Source organism: Lytechinus variegatus, chromosome 3 (genome assembly GCF_018143015.1).
Source record: "Lytechinus variegatus isolate NC3 chromosome 3, Lvar_3.0, whole genome shotgun sequence".
Lineage (NCBI taxonomy): Eukaryota > Metazoa > Echinodermata > Echinoidea > Temnopleuroida > Toxopneustidae > Lytechinus > Lytechinus variegatus.
In genome coordinates, this window is record NC_054742.1 from 41167445 (window position 1) to 41185750 (window position 18306).

The window sequence follows — 18306 nt, forward strand, 5'->3', positions numbered from 1 at the left end:
GTACGAAAAACGAAATCACGTTGCAGGGACTGGAAAAGGGAGTCTCTGATCTCGTCTTCGCTGTTTTCGTTTTTACAAACGGAATCACGGAGCGGGGAGCGTGTTCTGGTTTTGTTTTTGATACATAAAAACACAAATATAAAATGAGAAATCAGAGAGAGCCCAAAACATATCTGATTTCAATATTCTGTTTTTGATCAACAAAAACGAAATCACAGCACGGATTTCATGCTGTGGTTTCGTTTTTTGTTTTCAAAGACCGAACCACGTACTGATTTTCCGTTTTCGCTGTACGCTGAACGGGTATGAAAACCGAATTATCCATTAGTACCCTGATTCCTCACACTGTATCAAACGATTGGCTATCAAAATACACCATGGTCAATGAATCGGCAGTGAAGGAATCATTAGTTGAGAACACACTCTACACGGATCGTAGTTCCGTATCTCCGCATCATGCATGAATACCCTTTGCAAAACAGGTACGGTATTTCGAATTTGATTTCGGATTTCATACAGGGCTTTCACTCCAATGGTCCGTATATGGAAGAGTGTACGTAAAGATAAGTTGTTATACTAGCGACGTGCAGCCCAACGAGTGAGTAAGTTTATTTTCTTCATTTTCCAATGTCGTCTATTTTGCGGCAGGTATCGTGAGTTGTATATTAGCACTCCCTATTATGCTATGTTGCAGTTCAAACTCGACTTGGACTTATTACTACACAGGTAAACCATGAGCACCATTCTGAAACCATTTGCCGGTCCTCGATCATTATGAGTACTAGCGTGCCAAAATATTGTACTTGCCATGCATGATGACTATGATAGGCGGTTACCTCTTCATCGGCGACTTTTTCAGCTGGCGTTGTGGGGGGGGGGGGGTGACATTTTCGATGTTACCTCCCGAGGAAGGGGGGGGGGAGCTATGTGATGATCTCATTCTATTTATGCCATCCCTGGACTAATATCTGGTTGCGTAGTTATAGATGGAAAATGTAGTTAGATAGATAGATTGATTAGACAGATCATTAATAGATAGATCGATAAAACCCGATTACTAATCTCGATGAGGGGATGTTGGACTTCCGCTCATGATTACCATACCCGGTTTAAAGTTCCCATGCCGTACATGACCTATTTTTATCGATATCTGAATGGTTGGGTTTGAGACTACATGAATAATGCACCTTACATCAAATAGGTCGCCCTAGAATCTTCCATACACGATCTCGAATTATTCAAAATCTCAGCTGGGGCTCCTGGATATCCTATATATAGTATGGACGGACAGGAACTTCATGTGAGAAGGTCACCGGGTCATCAAGCCAGCTAGTATTACTTTAGTAAATGAGCTAGATGGTAATAGAAGAACTATATACCAACGTTTTACCACTTTTAACGATTTCAATATGAGAGTTTCTATTCATTTTTAGTGAACGTATTCGGGTTACTTATTTTACTTTTTCGTTTTACCTTCTGTATAGAACATCTCTTGAATAAGAATGGTACAATCGAAGATTGAAAACCATTTTTTTAAGAAGATTTTTTAAGGTATGTTTGAGATACAACGTAAAACCACTTGATATGAAGATGTGCAAAGCAGATTTTTTGCCTATAATATCAGAAATCGGGCATGGTAACAACATATCAAATGACGAAAGTAATCAGAGTGACATTTTTTAAACTTTGTTGCTGTCACCACTGCAAGCAGTAATTTACCAAAAAGGTGCTAGTCTTGGTTAAAAGATGATTATCATTTAAAAAAAGATCTTTCAAACCCCGATTTAACTCAGGCTACCAAAATAATTAAACTACACTTAGACCAGAGGTGAGGTTTAGAGGAGGTTTAGTTAAACCAGGGTAGTTTAGACTGGGGTTGAATTAAACCTGCTATACGGGCTAAGGGAGTTTATAAGGAATTTTTGCATATTCAGACATGTAACTAGTAGCCTAATTGTAAATGCTTTTGTAATCATAACAAGATATTTTAACAGGAAATATATAAATCCCATCCTTAATCTTCATGATTACGTAGGTCTATCTCATGTATGATTTAACAGGCAATGTGAGCGTCGAGCGCGAGCGAATTTTCCTCGATATGTACCCATTTGTTTATATTTTTCTTCCCCCGTACTGCCTCGACCCTGTGATCTATGCGTGTATGCTTGAGAAGGTAAAGGGGGTGTACAAGACTTAATTCACGCTCATGCACCAGACAATCTTCATTCATACTATATGTCTGATGTTATTACATAATACTTGCACGGGGGAAAATACGTTCGATCGATAAAGTAAACACTAAGTAGTATATTGAATAAGATTTCGCAAACAAAGTGTACAGTCATGTGCGGAACAACACAAAGTTTTAAAGATACCGATAGTGTACACGTCAATACACCTTTGAACTGTAATTACTATAGCGAAGTATTCGAAAATCTATTATGTAAAAATTTATAGCATATTTAAGATCATGGAAAAACACATATGTAGGAAGTCACTAGGAATATATTCTAGTGTTGTGTAGGGTATGTAGGCTATCAGATTGAGATTCTCTAGACTAAACATTCTCAAGTTCGTATTTTTTTTTACCATGGAGCATTAGCTCCATGGTTTTACTTTGTCATTGTCACGTGATATAGACCGCAGCCGCGAGGCTATTTTGAGGGGGGGGGGGCTGGGCTGAGTTGAAGAAAGCGGGGGCTCCACACTCACAACATCGCAAATTGATGAACATTTTCACGTTTTGATCATGTTTACCAATAAAAAAGGGGCAGTGACGGGGTTTCCTATATTTTTAATGAAATTGGCCAGTTACAAATACAGAAGAAAAATTGTGTGATCCTCATTTTGCACATGGCCCGTGTTCTGTATTTTTTTGTTTAAAAAAAATGAAACTAAACATTAAAAGATCATGACTTTCTGATCATTTTCAAGAAATTTTCTGAACTGTATTCTTTGTTATTTTTCTCTACAATTCAAATAAACTCTTTGTCGGAAGGGTTTGGGTTATAAGAAGGCAAACTTCAAAGTAGTATGCCAATAATCATTAGCGTTAATCTGTGACGTCATACTATTGAAGTTCAAAGGGGGGGGGGGGGGGTTGAAACAATAGATCATCCCCCTGAACAATTCACTGCTTGGATTTATGCCATTGCCAATAATAGGCCTATGCTCTCGAGGGGTGGAAAAGGCGCATGTACACTGTGTGAGGGCAAGAATAGCTGTCGCAGGGTCGGATATGTAGCTTCGGTCTTTATTGGCGCCATATAAAAACAGAATGTTTATCATCAATGTCGTTAATCACAATTATCCTCCTCTTCGTTATGTTACCATTATCATCATCAGTATTGTTACATGTAGATCATTATTATCATTTATGGTGTTTGTGTCCATTAGCGATAACTGGTTCACCGTGTTCACAATAACTTCAACAAATGCCCCGTTTATGTTTGAGATTTGGACATCAAGAATTTATAAAAGCATGATTTGTCTTCATCTTTTAAACACATCCAAAATTTTGTATGCATAGGGTGTGAGGTACTAACAATCCATTAACTTATTAACGGCATGCATGTTTACATTCGTGGATCTACCCGTATTCCAATGGGGTGTATAGGCCTATATCGAGATAAGATACGAATAGTCAAATATAATGTGAAAGAATCTTTACATTTTTAGAGGAAATAACGTGTGACTTTCAACTGCTTTTGTTTTGTAATTATTGCAAGTATATATAGTTTTTTAAACAGTGCCATTATAGTCCACCTTTTATTGAAACCGTGGTTTCTTCTCAACATTTACCTAAAGAGTGACTGTTATGCCCTACCTTAAGTGTACAGCCAGGTTTTTAGCTTGCGGCCTACTTAGATTACCCTCTTTTCTATCTTAATGTTTTCTGAATGTGGTGGCGTATTAATTTCATAAGTACTATCTTTATGTTGCCGAGATAATGTATCTTATTTATCCTCTTTCTTGTCATCCAGTTGAGGTAGCATAAAGACTCACAGGACATCGCCATGGCTTCTGCTGCATGGGGTTGGTTCTGCGGTAGTAACTCATCAGACTCTTCTTTCGATCTCAACTCAACCGTGAATCGGGAATGTCTTGTAGACGCCATCATCTCAGTCCCACCTGTGACATTTTCTGTGTTAGCCATCCTAACCACCATCATCACCCGGTGTTGCTGTATCAAGGGAAATGCTACCCCGTATCTCCTACGATATCCCGGACATTCTTTAAGATGGATACTGAGTCTTGCACTCATCGCCGTCTGCCTTGCTGCAATCGGCGAGGGAATCCTCACTGAGGAATCTTTCCGTAAAGGGGGAGACCACCCCCACCCCTATTTGTACCTCAATGGGGTCTTCCTGCTGCTATCTGCAATTATATCACTGTCTTATTACCAATTTTTGGAGAAGAGACGGATAAAACACTTGTCATGGTTACTTTTGCTCTTCTGGTCTGTATCCATAGTAACCATGTCTTATCGCCTGCACCACTTTCTCAACGACGATCTAATAGCCGACAGTGGGACAAACAAACTCGATATTTTTCGATATGATGTTACTATACTGTTCTTAGTGATATACTCCATCTTATTTTTTGTGGAATTCAACTTCATTGTCGTAAGTATTTCATGTTGTAATATTCAAATCAGTCGTCTTCTTCTTGGGCAATTCCATAAAATAATCAACCTTTTTGAACGTCCGACTCTCATTTTTCTCAAGTCTTACTTCACTTTATAATCGGACCAAGTCATGGTCATTTGAGAACTTTACGGGCTGTCAAAAGAACAACTAATCAGCGACAGAAAAGTTCATGAAGGTCCCACATAAATGGGGTCGGACGTACATATTTTATGGAATTTCCCTCTTTCTTCCGATGGATCTGATTTTCTTTTTAGTAGTTGATATTGGTCTATTTTAATTGTCTGTGCCAGCATTGAAATTGTCATGAAATATTGTGAAAACGAAAACAAATATGTAGATAGTGCTCATTGACCACAAGAATAAGATAAGACATTTATGACATTGAAAATCTCGTCTACTTTTCACAATACAGTGATATGCAATGAGAGAGTTGATGACGTCACTCACACACTGTTTATTTTGTCTATTGTTAAAATTATAAAATATATTTACAGATTTGACAATAAGGAGACTCTTCATTAAATCACAGTAGGTTAAAACAATGGCAAATCCACATTTTGAGGGAGAAATCAAATTTTGTTTTAACATTATAATGAGAAAATTTATATATTTCATATAATGAAATACAAAATACAAAAGAAATACTTTCCTATTTTACAACTGATTTTGATGAAATTGTCAGCGTTAAGCTTTTGTTTCTATCTGAATAAACGTGTTATTTGGTCTAACTTCCCCTTTAGATATTGAATTCATATTGTGAAAGAATGTGTTAAAGGGATCAGCAACGCCTAGGTATGTCTCACATTTTGTAGGAATATCTCACAATTTCTAATTCTCCTCGTTAAACTTTTTGATAAAACGTGTGGATAAATACATCATCAAAATATGTATCAATATTTATTCAGAAAACGATATGCTGTTTCGAGGCATCCGTTGACTCTCTTCCAGCTGACATAAAGAAGGAGAAGATGAGGTACTTGTCCAAGTATTCGAATCTCCTCTCTGAAGTGACCTACTGGTGGGAGAATTGGATATTCAAGACTGGCTACAAGAAGGTCGTCGAAGTCGATGACCTCGGAAATATACCCGAGGTTCACACATCAATGTACAACCACTCAAGATTCAAAAACGTTTTCGAAAGAGAAAAGGTGCGTGTTAAAAAATATGCAATGAATTATTACAGAGGAGACAATATAGGAAGTATGGAAATAAAATGGTTATATGTCTAGCTTTGCCCTGGGTGTTACAAAATTTATAAATCGTACATTCAAAAAGTTTTAGTGATGGATCTATCTTTTTGCTATGAGTGGGTTTGATCAGTTGGTTTTTGTTCCAATGACGATGAGCTGCGATGTACTGCTTCCATACGTACCTACACCCTTAACCTTTAGATCTGCCACATGCTTGCGCGACCCTCGTGGTCAGTGGATTTGACCCCCAGCAGCCTCTCCATTTTTTAGAGAGCACAATCGGTAGGGGGGTAAACACCTAACCAGGAAAATTCTTTGAGAACGTTATTCAATTCAATTCTTTATGGATATGTGGTCAGTTTTTCTGTGCCATTTAAACAGTTCTATAGTTCATTAACATTTAGGAAATTACCTCGTTTTACCTTTCCTCTAGGCCTTTTCCTAATCTGAGTAATTGTTTGATGTTTTTGTATCCATTCATAAACTCATGAATTATGTATATACTTGTAGTGTAATAATAGATGATAATTCTTCTTCATTCTTCATTTCAAATAGATTGACAAAGTAAAAGTACAACGCAAAATTTGAATAATAGAAAATTATAACGTTTAATATGGTAATTTCATGATGACATCTACAGAAAGTTTTCACTAAAAGTATGCACCTGTGAAATTAAAAACAAATTTAATTTCGGTATATGTTATCAGATTTTATTAGTAAATATTTATCATAATAATTATATTTGGCTGCAGCATTCCTTTACTCATTCGAAATGTCACATGATATCAAACATTTCCGTAGTGGTAGGCCTATAAATGAAAATGAGAAATACTTAATAGGAATTTTAAGGTATCAACGCGTAATATATTACGGCATTTGATATTCCTTTTATTGAAATTATTCGCACATGCTTTGGACTGCCCTGACTTAAAGGCATGGTCACACCGGCCGAGCGTTGTTGGAGCGGTCGTGGAGCGGTAGGGAAAGAGGGTCGAATTTCGCTCTCAAAATTGGGGAAAACTCGAAAACAAACTTCGAAAAAAAAAAAACAATCGAAATCGAAAATGGTAAACGGTAGCGAGCGGTGATGATTTTTTTTCTCTCCGCTCCACGACCGCTCCAACAACGCTCGGCCGGTGTGACCATGCCTTTACAAAGCGATTAATTCACAACTTCCGATGCATTTTTCTTGAAAATTGAAGTGAAATTTTGATAGAAATGTTTTGTTTAAACTGAATTCGTTTGATTATCCATGCAAAATATTATATATTCTCAGCAGATCAAGAAAGACCCGGTATAATGGTCCGGGATAATGGTATCTAGTAACATTATTAGGAATGGAATCTTTCCTTCATCAACAAATTTGCCCTTAAATTATAGTTGCTAGCTTCATATGTATTTTACTACAGGGCGTTCATGTGATAGTTAGCTTGACACAATGTACAGACGCGTTGGTAAATTATGTCAGCCGACGTTACCTAAGAAAAAAGTTAGAATTTAGACAGTTTTTAGTCTTAGAAATATGTTAGCCTTTTATAAAATGTTCGTAAAAATATATTAGGTAACCTATCTGCTTTGCTGGCTAGCTGATGCACGTTAAGTGGTCCCCAACCAGTTCCCAAGTACAACAATTTTACTTTGTTATAGTGTTGAGGGAGGAGCTAACGAGGGTTCTTTATTATGTATTACAACCAGTGGCATACCTAGGATTTTCCACAGGGGGGGGGAAACCGTCCGCCCCAAAAAAATTAGACAAGCAAAAAAAAAAAGAATCTTCAAGCTCGTCAGGGGGGCAAAAATGGTCTTTCAAGCTCGTCATGGGGGCAGGGATACGTCCTTTGCATGGGTTGTGGCTCGTCTTGGGGGGGGGGCAGATTGCCCCCTGCCCCCCCCCCCCCCCGTAGGTACGCTAGTGATTACAACTTTATTATTGTGTGACATCTGAAATTACTTTTTCATTTAATTGTGTTTTCTGGATGATGTATACCTACTGTTTACCCTGAACCAGCAGGTTCATTATTCATCAACCTGTTGGAACCATTGTATTGACTCATAATTATTGTATATTAAATGATGCAATTTGTAATGTAATTTCGTCTTCTTGAAAATATAATATGATTTAATTAATGCTTACTTGTTTACTTTCATTCATTATTGATTAAAATATTGTTTAGGAGAAATGTTTTCTGCAGGGCAAAGAACTCAATATCTTCAAAGTGCTGTGTATCACGTACGGCCCAACAATTGCTTTCGCTGGACTCCTGAAGATCATAGGTGACTTACTGGCGTTTGTCGGACCTTTGGCCATCAGCGGAATCGTTAATTTCGTCACCAAAACGTACTATCTTCCCGAAGATGCCCAGCGTGAGGTAATACTAGCAGTCATTTTAGATACAGAAATAATATTCATAGCTGAAGATTGCAATAGAGGCACTAAATTGACTTCTGTCTCTTTTGCGATTCCTATCACACCCAGCCCTCACCCCTTTTTGTAAATACAATATATGGCTTTCACCCAATAAGATCGAATTGATCGATCTGTCTGATAAGTCAGAAAAAAAATATCTAGGAACCAGCAGGATTTGAACCTCTCATTTACTGAATGCCGGTCAGCGACTGTACCACCGGGCCATTGTCTTCAGGAACCTATACTAGACAATTTTGGTCACATTTTTTTGCCATATTTTTCATATATTTGATATCCTATGATTTTTTATTTCACCTCTGCATTACTGTGTGTTAAAGAAGCCATGTTCACATGCATGTTGAGCATTTGTTTTATATACAATATATGGCTTTCACCCAATAAGATCGAATTGATCGATCTGTCTGATAAGTCAGAAAAAAAATATCTAGGAACCAGCAGGATTTGAACCTCTCATTTACTGAATGCCGGTCAGCGACTGTACCACCGGGCCATTGTCTTCAGGAACCTATACTAGACAATTTTGGTCACATTTTTTTGCCATATTTTTCATATATTTGATATCCTATGATTTTTTATTTCACCTCTGCATTACTGTGTGTTAAAGAAGCCATGTTCACATGCATGTTGAGCATTTGTTTTACAAGTTAGTGCACAGTCTACGGTTGTGCGCACTTTCACATTTGTATTGTGTCTTTCACTACAGATTCAAGTGCTGAACTTGTTCATTATACCACTGGTACATGTAATGCTGTTAAACCTGAAACAAATGGAAAGCACAAGTGTATTGGTACACCCTTTCAGCGGTATGCCAATGCTGTTTCTAGATTTCGCACTTTGCTACTGATCTCGGGATATATCAACCGTAACCCTGGGCCTTCCTCTAATGGATCTAACCTTTCAGTTGATTTATGACATCACATTTTACATAATATAGTCAGACACTTCATGCCCTTAATGTAAGGGATGGTTGTTCCACTAGAAGATGGCGGGAAGAAAATCCCATTGTATGGAACCAGTTGGTGTCTCTCGGGATTTGAAGACCTTGTCGAAGGCGGAGGACTCATCGGGGAAAGCGAGGAAGGTGTGGTCTCTTTAAAGGGCATTTTAAATTTGGCAGCATCAATTCCCGTTCTTTACGTAACAGACCAACTGTATTTCAAGATTTTGTTATAGATCACAAATTAGATTTTGTCTGAGACATGGCTGACATCAGATGACGATGCAGTCGTGGGTGATCTGTGACCTGATCACGTCTTCACGTTGCCACCACGCCGCATGAAAAGTTCGACAGTTTTGAATGTCTATCCGCAACCATCTCCAACAATGTTAATTGTACTGGCATCTCTGTAGTGTACAGGCTACCTGGTTGACACAGTTTTCCAGATTCCTAGATGAATTCTCTGATTTTATTCCTGGATAGAAGCATATATGACGAACTCCATCTTTTATCATCACTGGCGACCTGAACATTCACCTAGACAATACCTCTTCACCTAACACACCTGTATAAGTTTAATGACCTAATTAGCGGTCACGCCATCTCTCAGCTACTTGATTCTCCTACACACGACAGAGGTCGCATCATTGATGTCATGGTTAGAGACTCCGATGATCGAGCTCTTTATCGAAGCCCCGAGTCATACCTGGCATCTCGGACCACTCCGCCACCTTATGGAAGGTCAACTTTCCCAAGCCGAGTCGATCCCAGTCTACTATAATCTGTCGCAACATCGACAGGGTGACTTTTGCGAACGACATCACCGAATGTGACATCATTGCCCCTGGGACAGAGAGTGCAGAATTTTGTACATCGTTATTACTCTGAACTGGGAAGGATCGATCTTCACGCACCCCGAAAGAAAGGAAACTCCGGGTTCATGATGATTGTCCATGGTAAAATGACAACATCCGCACTCAGAAGAAAAACGAAGAAGGCTGGAGCGGCAATAATAGCGGCAGTGTACACTTCAGATCCACCGGAAACTTTTCTCTGCCCAGCGCGACCTCATTAATTCCCTTGTGAAGAGAGCAAAGCGTTGGTATCATGTGGCAATTATTGAAGACTGTCACGATGACTCTTAAAAAACCCCTCTTCTCTGTGGCTAACCGGCTACTGAATCGTCGACAGTCATCACTTCTTCCTTCTCAATCGCACAGCTCGCAAATGGCGTCTACTTTCCTTCGATTCTTCCAGACCAAAGTCAAGATGATCTGCGATGGGTTAGCACCAGATGAGTCACCACACCGCCAGCTCACTTCCCCTTCCTTTGAAACTATCCAACCTACTACTCCTGACGAGATCATGTCAATTCTACGGAACTTCCCCCCTAAGTCGTGTAAGTCAGATCCCGTTTCCATTAAATTACAAAAGGATTGTTCCCCTTCAGTTGCCCCGATTCTCTCACATCTGATTGATATGAGTATAGAAGAGACATACGTTCTCCCCTCTCTGAAAGTTGCTCTCATTACCCCCACTGTTAAAAAAACTCCCTGGGCCAAACTCCCTTCAAAACTACCGCCCAGTTTCAAACTTACCTTTTTTGTTCAAGATTCTTGAAAGGATTGTGTTCGCTCAATGTCAGAATACCTTTTGGATAATGATTTGCTCGATCCTTTCCAGTCAGGGTATATGTGTAATCATAGTGTAAAAAACACTAATCTTGTTGCGTCTGATTATATACTACAAGGCATGGATAAAGGGAACACCAATTAAAAAGCTCTTTAGCTATTGGACTTGTCATCCACCTTCGACATTGTAAATCACACTATCCTTTTGAACATACATGTACTTCGTTCACTTGGTGATTCGAGTCTTATCTCTCATTCCATTCTCTTGACGGTTATAAGTCTGATGCTTTGCCTCTCTCTTGCGAAGTACCACAGGGTTCTGCGGGCGGGCCGACTCTCTTCTCGATTTATTTATCTAGATTGCGAAAAGTTCTGTTGAATTAAGGCATAAAACACCATATTTATGCAGACAACATCCAGATCATGATTTCCTTTAACTCGGATTAATTGGCTGCAGAAAGTTCCATTCATCGTCTTGAATGTTGCATGGTTGATGTTTACAATTTGCTGACTTCTCACTTTCTTCAGTTGAATCCAGCCAAATGTGAATTTCTTCTTTTTGGCTCCAAAGTACAGCTTAGTAAAATCCACATCAACTCCATCTCATTTTCTGGCCTCACTGTAAATTTGTCAAGTTTTTATCGCAATCTCGGTATAGTTTTCGATTCTCACACAATGTCGAATCACATCTCTTTTATTGGCAGATCAATTCGCTACCAATTGCGAAATATAGGTTTTATTATAGGAAATACTTGCTCGGCCGGCCACAGAAAAATTGGTTCAAGCTTTAATTTCGTCCCGTCTCGATTTTGGTAACTCGCTTTTGTTCAATCTACCTCATAATCTGTTAGTCAAAGTTCAGAAACTTCAAAATGCTGCCGCTCGCATCGTTTCTCTGTCCACCAGGTGCACTCACATTACTCTTAGTCTAAGATCCTTACATTGGCTCCCTGTATTATGTTCAAGATTCTGTTATTAATACCTTGGTCACATTTGCTCTACGGCGCGCCGTACGGCGTGTCGAAAACAGCCGTTTTAACATTTTTTTTTGTACCAGCTACATATAGATGGTTTGAATAAAAATGAATAAAATGGCTGTTTTCGACTCGCCGTACGGCCGCCGTAGAGCAAATGTGACCGAGGTATAACTTTCCACTGTGTTCATGGCTCTTCTCCCCAGTACCTCATTTCACTGATCAAAAGTTATACTAATTCAAGATCCTTACGTTCCTCCTATTCGAGTTCTCTCGCTACCGCCAAGGTTTCCAAAACCTGGGGGGGGGGAGATTTTGTTCACTTATCCTCCAAGTCATGGAATAGCCTCCCTGAAAACATTAAACAGTTCTTGACCTCTGAAACTTTCAAACAATGCTTTAAAAAAATCTTCAGTTCTTCTTAATTTCCTTTATAATTTCCTAAAATGCGCCTTGAGCACTCTACAGAGTGGATTTGGCGCAATATTAGTATAATTGTTGTTGTTATTATTATTATTATCACTGGAGCACAGAACGATGAAATAAGAACAAAGCCCTCAGTTCGCCTGATTTAATCTGACATACATTCTTATATTGGTCTGTCATGGACAATTAAATGGAATGTTAAAGGCTTGCTGGGGAAGTTTCCTTTTTGTAAATACAATTAATGGCTTTCAACCCAGTAAATAAGATCGCATTACAGTCGCTGACCAGCAATCAGTAGATGAGAGGTTCAAATCATTCTGTTCCTTCACATAAATTTCGTGATGTATCATTTGATTTTGGTAGGTTATTAGAAAAGAAACCTAATGTGTTATCTTCTATAGAATCCGTTTCCTTAAATAATTATTTTTTTATTATACCGTTTTCCTATCCTGTTTTCTCTACTTTCTATTTATAATTGATTAATAAGGTTATAAAATATCGATAGTGGGTAGAGTATCATTTATTTCTATGAAATTTCGTCTTACACAATATTTTATGATGTTTCCTCATTTTCCTTCACCTTCTGATTACATACTATACTTCATATGGCGCCATACTGACGATGAAAATCATTACGTAATACGAATTGTATTATGTGTCATTATCAGATGATTTGTCAAATTGAACTAATTGTAATTTTATTACAGCTGGTATCTCCCCACTTGGTGTCCCCTGCCGAGTTCTTTGCTAATGGTTACATTCTAGTTGGTGCTGTGTTCTTATCGTCGCTCCTTCGCCACACTTGCGATCAGTATTACCAATACATGGTTTCAATGGAAGGCCTACATGTTCGCTCTGCAATTCAGGTATGATTATGAGGCCAATGGGAGGGGTGATTTGAGGATGTTTTGATGGGATTCATGTAAAGAGAATGTATCGTGTAACAGGACGAGGTTATATACAGGGGCCGCGGAACCGAGGGGGGGGGGGTGGCTTGGTGGCTTCAGCCCCGGCCCCATTACCTTTTTTTTAATCATGTTTACAAACGTAAAAATTCCCATCTGATTGTGTGTGTGTGTTTTTTTTTGCATGGTCAGCCCCGCCCCCCACCCACCACTCTCAAAACTGTCCCGCGGCCTCTGATGTATACAAATGCGATTTCTTAAATAATTCAATCAATGAGAATTACTTTGGGACGGAATTATTGATAATTATCGAGGCGGCTTTGAAGAAATACAAACCTCATGTGACAACACTAAAACCATATCAGTCAGAGATGCCTGCATGGGGCTCTTTACAGAAATAGTATGTTTAACGCGATAATCTTGTTTCAATGCTCGCTCCTGATTGGTTGAATGTCAAGATGTGTTTGGTTAAACAAACTGTAATTGTTGCAAATGGAAGTAAACGAAACGAAATGTTCAGGAGCGGTGCTACTCAGTGTTTTGATAAGGGACAGTCACTGATCTCTCTACAGATCAGTGGGGACACTTCGACCAAAACCTCAAACGATATTTACTGTTGAATCGATACGTTGTTGTCATTGTTGTTGTTAATTGGGTTTATCGTTCATTCAAAAGAAATAATAGGGGCTTTAATAGGAGGAAATAATAATTTGTTAACAAATTTTCGTCATTTTTCATATTTGTTTAAGATCGCTATGCTCGATCTGTAGTGAAAATCATATAAGTCAGTTCATCGTACTTAGCCGTGAACCAGAATACCATGGTGGTAAGGTCGCTGCCCGGAAAGCAGTAGATGGCAGGTTCGAATCCCACTGGTTCCATTTTTTCTGACCTAAGATTTCCATTACTGATCGAGCATAGCGATCTTAAACAAATAGGAGTAATGCCGAAAATTTGTTAACAAATTAGAAGTAATAGAGGGTTTCTTTAACGACTACGTAGGCGTTTTCTCGAACGAAAATGCAAGTAAAATCACAATGGACAGCAGCCGAGAGGTTTTTGTCAAAAGTTGGTGGACCGGAGCAGCAGATTCGGATCGGACGAAAAAATACAAACATGTCGTTTGTCCAGAGTCCAGGGGCCCGTTTCTCAACACCGTCATAAGTCTAACTTCTTGACTAAATCGGAGATAGTGAGCTACTTGTCCGCTAACCGTTTCACGAAGCCCTCTTTACCAAGATCGGGTACAACAACCTCACTAAATATTTATGACACCTCCGAACCTGTCACAAGTTCTTTCTTAATGACGTAGTGGCATCACGTGGGTAGACTATGACATGCAAAAGTGCCTGGAAATGTGAAAATTATAATCTTACGTAATCAATCATAGATGTTGAAATTACATCCAAAAACAAGTTGGATAATGCATTCTATGATCATTGTAATACAAAGAATCTACAAAAACTGTTGGTAATACTCCACAAAACCATTCATTTTGAAATAGTAAAACAATTTAATCGATAAAGATTCTACCACGTCAGGCCATCCATAAATGGACTCGTATTTGTTATTTCCAGACCCCTATAAACATTTTGATAAATTCTATCTCGAATTTATGCATAGAATTTGTCAAATCGTAAGTTTCAGTATCTAAGATTTAAAAGAAAACTGTTAAACTATATTTTGATGATGTTTGGAATCGTAAAATACCGTATAATTATCATCATTTTACAACGAAAACCGTTATGGTTTTACTTTCGTAAACTATTAAAATTGGATATCCCGGGGGTACCCATCTCAACGTCCACATGTGATTTTTTAGTCACGAGATAAATTATTCATAATTCCATATTCTCAGCAATTGAATGCTCTAGTCTTCATGGTCTAAGTATGTATGGTGCATAATATACATGTGCTATTATTTTTAAAAGATGAAATTCCCAATTCATCCGTATTTGCAATTTTGTTGTAATTTTTCTTTTTGAAAATTATGCTATTTTGTGACTAAGGCTACGTCTCATCTGCTCTTTTTACCGATAATATCGATATCAAGGTATTTTAGTTAGAAAGCCTTTCGAGAAACGGGTTTAGTAAGATTGGAACTAACTCCGTGGTTGGTGGATAAAGATATGACTAACTTGTCCAGGTGTTGAGAAACGGGCCCCAGAACGACACTGCTGTTTTAATTAACCATTTTTCGACAAAATGAAGCTCTTTTGACAAAAGATTCACTACGTAATGTAAAGCGTCTGTGTAGTGTGTGTAGTAAATGTGAAAATGCCCAATTATTTGTCCCACACCCTATGCCTCTATTTGTATAGTCTGTAGGGCCGCCCAGTGTTATATTTTGTGGTTAATAATGATTGATGTGATACACTAGCATGAAGTCCTGCACTGATTGCATGACTTCGTGGCATTCGTTCAAGTGAGAAGTAGATTGAGATTTGAAATGAGAAAATGAGCTTGAAGTTCAGTTTGTTAGAGACATAGATACAATAATGTAGTAGCAGTTGTTTATAATTCATGACTGCAAGTATGCAATCATTTGCATGAAATAACAAGATTTATTTTCAAACTTTTTATTTTAATTTTTGTTATAATTTCAGTCGATGGTATACTGGAAATCGATGAGGATGTCGACGTATGCGATATCGGGTGGGATGATGACCATGGGACAGATCACCAATCACATGTCGGTCGATGCCAACAATGTCATGATGTTCTTCCAGCTATCAAATGAGATTTGGGCCGTACCACTGAAGGTAGGATGAAACACATTTCAGATATTTCACTTTTCACTTGGATTTTGAGTAATTACATATGTAGGCCAACTGCATTCTTCACAATTACTCCTTGAGATTATTTTTTGTACATTGACCAAGATCTGCCAATGGAAACGGACAATTTAACATGTGCTATATTAATAATTTCCAAGATTTATTATAATCTGTCCCGTAATCTGTACGATTTTGTTAGTCTCGCTATGGGCCCAAACCTCACTATAGACTGACACAGTTCTCTGTCAGCTATAGGGTATGCGATATGTCTTTGTTAATGTGCACTATTTTCATTTTCAAAAAGTACATTTATGTTGCACATGCACCTCTATCTTTATCTTTATCCATGATATTCGTTGTACTCGGGATGTTGTCATTTTACATTTCTATTTAAAAGAAAAAAAATATATATACATATATATAGGGGGTAATGATCATTTCGGAAATAGTTATTTTTGTTTGTAATACTTGACCGACTTGTATTGGTAAGTCTCATGTTCTCTCTTTTCCTTTTTCAGATTATCATCACTCTGGTTCTTTTATACCGTCAGATGGGCTACCCTGCCCTTATCGCTTCAAGTCTCTTCTTTCTCACTTTCCCAATCCAGATTAAGATTGGAGTCACGGTCGCAGGAATTATCAAGCAATTTCTGGTATGGAATTTATTTATCTACCTCCCCTATTAGTATCTCTTTGTTGATTGTAATGTAATTATGATTTACTCTCTCTTCCAATGAAACGTCGCTAATTACACATTGATAGAGAAAATTTGGCATTTTATATAATCTAATGATATAAATTGGTAGGATTTAAAAGGGCCTGGGCTCCTTAACACAAAGATTAGCGATCAATCGCGAAATGGACTGACCAATCAAGAACGATGTTACACGCACAGGAACCAATCAAAAGCGTTCTTTTATATTTGCTATTCATCGCTAAGCTTTGTTTTACTCACATATACCGTCCCCGTGATTTGTTAATGTAATAAAAAAAAATTAAATGACAAAGAGGGATAAAGCTAACAACAAACAGAAGATTAAGTCGTACAGAGAATAACACAATAACCCAAGTATTGGGGAAAACAATGATGTCACCACCTTTAGCCTATCTTGCCCCTAGAGCTTAATTAAAGTCCATCCGAGAGCAGAAAGAAATATCCTCTGCTCACAAGGTACACTTGGTATTTCCATAGAGCAACACATTGTCCTGTTCAGAAAAAAATAAACAGATGCGATTTCTTTAAATAATATCAAAATTGAATCTCATTTGAGAAGGATCGTTTTTCTTGATAAGCTTTCTTTTCTCTGAACAAACTCCCGATGTACGCTACGACAGACCTCAAAGTTACTCTATTATATCTTTGCTCATTGAAAGATATAACTGATTTACATGTAAATGAGATTCCTCTTTTGTGTTCATGAATTTGACGACGAACTTCAAACTTGCAGTTTTAACATCCAGGAACTAAAGACAAAAAAATTGTTTTGATTTACAGTATTTTACATTGTGTCGTTTCTCAATCTTATGTATTAGCAATGTGCAGATAAAAGACTAAAACTGTCGAACGAGATGCTAAATGGTATTAAGTTGCTGAAAATCTATGGCTGGGAGAAGCTGTTCTACGGTCTCATCCAAAAGGCTCGAGAGAAGGAGCTAGCGCAGATACTGAAGATGTACATTGTTATTTCATGCAATTGTAGGTTTGACAGGTTATTCATTCGTTTAGATTTATGTAGATACGAATTATGAAGTGGATCCAAACAATATATCGAAGTTTCCTCATTTGGTGGATCCATGTTAAATATATTATAGCTCCTCGTTATATCACATTGTTATCCAATTAACAACAACAAGAAAAATGATGAAGGAAATTTCAATAAAAAGCTGTATATTGCATCATAATTTTTGTTTTATCATTTGATAATAGTACGCATGTTGTAAACATGTTTGCTTCTTGAATTTCTCTAAAATTAAAGTAATTATTTTCATGTTTGATTTTGAATGAAATATTTCTATGAAAGAAAGAAAAAGTATTTTGCATGTAGTAGTGATTTTTTGGTTCTTAATATGTTAACAGTAGGATTGGTTATTAATCTGAGCTCTTTTCTCGCATTTTTCCCCCTTAGTTGTTCTTAATTCCGGAGTCCCTGGCATTGTCACCTTGATAGTAAGTAATCATTGAATAGACACATAATTAGGAATATGTTGGATGATAACTGAACACATTAAAAGCATTATCAATGACCTATATAAATTATAATAAGGAAAGGTGCCTGATTCTTCAATGATAACAATTTCGCTTCGGTCTTTACCGCATAAGACTTATGTAGTTGCCACATTTTAATAATGTGTACTTCGCGTCAATTCAATTCAATTCAATTCAAGTTTA

The 18306-nt window shown here is 37.7% G+C and overlaps 1 protein-coding gene across 5 annotated transcripts in view; it reads left to right on the forward strand.

Moving 5' to 3' along the window:
• Nucleotides 1-393: 393 nt before the first annotated feature.
• Nucleotides 394-18306, forward strand: part of LOC121411038 (ATP-binding cassette sub-family C member 9-like) — a 51809-nt gene continuing 33896 nt past the window's right edge. For 2 of the 5 annotated variants that reach the window (XM_041603506.1, XM_041603510.1), the window contains exons 1-9: nucleotides 495-602; nucleotides 3984-4625; nucleotides 5555-5797; nucleotides 8014-8208; nucleotides 12943-13101; nucleotides 15747-15902; nucleotides 16436-16570; nucleotides 17451-17613; nucleotides 18044-18084. In XM_041603506.1, the coding sequence (XP_041459440.1) occupies nucleotides 4017-4625; nucleotides 5555-5797; nucleotides 8014-8208; nucleotides 12943-13101; nucleotides 15747-15902; nucleotides 16436-16570; nucleotides 17451-17613; nucleotides 18044-18084 (1701 nt within the window). In that variant the 5' untranslated portion in view covers nucleotides 495-602; nucleotides 3984-4016. The other 3 variants (XM_041603508.1, XM_041603507.1, XM_041603509.1) reach the window with 3 other exon arrangements.